General features: G+C 47.4%; 1 protein-coding gene across 1 annotated transcript; it reads right to left on the bottom strand.

The window, feature by feature from the left end:
* Positions 1–412: 412 nt before the first annotated feature.
* Positions 413–2,728, bottom strand: LOC144675617 (putative G-protein coupled receptor 139). Its single transcript, XM_078536261.1, has 2 exons — positions 2,659–2,728; positions 413–1,341 (listed from the first exon to the last, which is right to left on the bottom strand). Exons 1-2 carry the CDS (start codon positions 2,726–2,728, stop codon positions 413–415), a joined length of 999 nt encoding a protein of 332 aa, XP_078392387.1.
* Positions 2,729–3,078: the final 350 nt, after the last annotated feature.

The raw sequence follows: 3,078 nt of genomic DNA on the forward strand, positions 1-3,078 counted from the left end.
ATGGGAAGAAATAATCAGCTGGCTGGTTTCCGTGATGTTAAACTTATTGTAGGAACCTGGGGAAAGCTTTTCCTTCTCATTTTTTGAAATTACGACCGTGGGGTATTGACATTCCATCTGAGAGGGCAGATACTCTTAGTGGTTTAGTTTCTCAACCAGGAAAGCAGCAACTGCGATAGCTCAGTATTCCTTGAGGGCCACAGGGGCACTGTCGGCACTGGAGTATGGGCCTGACATCTCTCAAGTAAGGGAGCAACTGCCCAGGACTTTCTCGTTCTGGAGAAAGAGAGGGAGAAAGAGTGAGTGATAGAAAGAGCGAGAGAGAGAGGGAGAGAGCGAGAGAGAGAGAACGAGAGGGAGAAAGAGGGAGAGAGAGAGCTGCTACACACTGAACCACTGTGATGGAAGTGAATCAACGCGGGGGCGTTTTGCCGTGTTTTAACTGTTTAAAACAACCAGTGACCGCGGTGAAGGGACACATCAGCACCTTCTTCAGCTCCTCCCGGAACTTATTCTGGGCCCCTGCGTAGATAAAAACGTTGTTGCAGGAACTGACTAACTGGAGCATGTTGGCGGTCTCCTGGAGGATGTACCGGGGGTCATTGAAATCCAGACTGGTGAGATAGCCCTCGCCTGTGATCCGCACGTAGAGGAAATGTCCGACATAGGTGGCCCACAGGAGGAGGAAGCTGAGCGAGATGGCGAAAAGCAGGACAATGGACCTCTTGCGTTTGGTGATCTCCGCGTCTCCATGACTCTCGGTACCCCGGAGCCTCCTGCGGGCTCTGCTGGCCGCTAAGATATGCCTTACGGTCAGGGCATTGACCAGTAGAATGAGGAAGACAGGGAGAAAGGGGTTTAAAATGTGGTCCAGCCAGTCGTAAGCCTGCCAGACGAGCGAGGTGTAACAGATAGGCTTAATGCTGCAGAACCAGGGCACCCCGTCCAGGATGTACAAGGGCTGGTAGATGAAGTAGAAAGGGACGTTCCTGGCGCAGCTCAGGGCACTGACCAGTCCTATAACAAGTAACGCAATTTTCCCGGTGCAGTATCTGGCCTTCAGGCCCTGACAGCAGATGGCCACAAAACGGTCGATGGTGAAGGCCACAGTCAGCCAAACTGAGCCATCCCGGGTGGCAAAGACCAGCAGGTTGCTGAGTGTGCATGCGGGAGTGGTGGACAGGACACTGTCCTGAAAGTAGATGCGGCCGATCCGGTTGAGGATGACGGCAGTGATGATGACCAGGAAATCACTCACTGCTATCGCCACCAGGTAGTAGGTGATGCACCGGGAAAGTCCGCACCGTCCTCGGGATAATATTACGGTCCCCAGCAAGTTGGCTGTGAGAGATCAGATGAGAGAGTTGTTACTGAGCGGACTCCAAACAACAGCTACTACCTCATGCAACCAGTTACTGGATCCCTCCTGATCCACTACTCTGCCTTCCCCAGACTCCAGCTGTTCCAAAGCCTTTGGTCAGTGTTCGGTATCCAATGCTGCACCAAACACTTATCAATGCAGACGGCATTTCAATCGGGCCCCACCACAAATTCTGCTCTCCGGCCACTGAGCCAATCCCAAGGCCTAGCTATCCAACTTAAGATCATCCAAAACATGTGCTGCCGATGGCCATTGTCAAGGCAATACCCGTCCATCCATTAAGCTTATGCTCGCTGGCATAGGTTGGGTCTCAGGCGGCAACGTCTCGGCTTTAACAACCAGCCCTCAGCTTTAACAACCACCCCTTTCCAATTTTGGAATCGTTCCGTTTCCTCGCCTCTCCCAATCCCTCTACAACTATAACTAACTGAGATCTCAGTGTACGTCCTGTTCTGCTCTCTTGTGTCTCCCTAAAATTAACTGTTCCATGAGTAGCGTTTATGCCTGTAGCTACTGAGCCCTCATCTCTTTAATCCCCTCCCTCAACGGCTCCTTCTCTCATTCCTTCGAATTTTGATAAAACATTGGTTTAAATATCTCTTCCTGGTGTTCGGTATTAAATGTATTTATTCAGGCTCCTGTGAAGCATCCCCACCATACGCACTGCAGTGACTAAAGAAACAAGCGCAACTCCGCCTTTCAAGTGAGAAATAAAGATGAGAAATACACGTTGACCTTGTTGGTTTCACCCACATCCCGCTGATGATTAAAACATATAATTCTTCAAAATGTGCAAACCGACCAGCACAACAATCGATTAACAATTTCGAATCTCCGCTAACCTCCATCAAACGTTTCCATAGTTAATTGCTAAGATTACATTAACAATCGGGACTGTCCAGTGAGAACTCACTGTACTAAAACTATCACATTATTTCACAGGGTCAAAAGTACATTGGTGTAATTACTAAATGTATTATTATATTACAATTCATCTAATATTAGTTTTCTGATACTATGCACGAAAATGTATGTTGCTACACTATGATTTGCTATTATTCCGCTAGATTGTATTTGACTACCTTAAAATAAGATCCAGTGTTCAACAATATGACAGTTTAATGTTCATGCAAAGCCATACATTACAATTCATATTTCAGCAATCGAATAAACGGTATTCCTATAAATGTGCGGCATAATCAATAGTCCGGTCTTGAAAGGGGGCAGAAAAACTTTCTGGAGATTTGCAAAATAAAAAAAACTTATCTAACACTTACCAGGGGCACCAATGACTGCGAGAATGGGATAGAAAATGGCAAAGAAGATGCCTTTCGCTGGCCCGTGCATCGTCTCTCAGAAACGAAAGGAATTCCCGACGCTGTGTACTTTAGTTCTGTGAGGCATTCAAACCGTCCCTCATTTATTCTGAATGAGCGTCTCCAGAGGGACAATTAAGTTACAATATGTACCTTAGTTACAGTTCAGTAAACAAACAGATTAATCCACGGTTTCAAGCCTCCCATTCGTAACATTGGCAAGGTGGATGATGGGCCAACTGCTGGGTGCAAATTCTGCGGCGCCCCCTCTCTACAAACCATGCCTTCGCGCCTACATCAAGTGGAGCCGTTGATGGAACATATTGACTTGGGTCGTATCTCTAACCAAAACACTTCTCTTCCTATGGCTGTCACTACGCT

The sequence above is a fragment of the Cetorhinus maximus genome, unplaced genomic scaffold, assembly GCF_964194155.1.
Source record: "Cetorhinus maximus unplaced genomic scaffold, sCetMax3.hap1.1 HAP1_SCAFFOLD_1052, whole genome shotgun sequence".
NCBI lineage: Eukaryota > Metazoa > Chordata > Chondrichthyes > Lamniformes > Cetorhinidae > Cetorhinus > Cetorhinus maximus.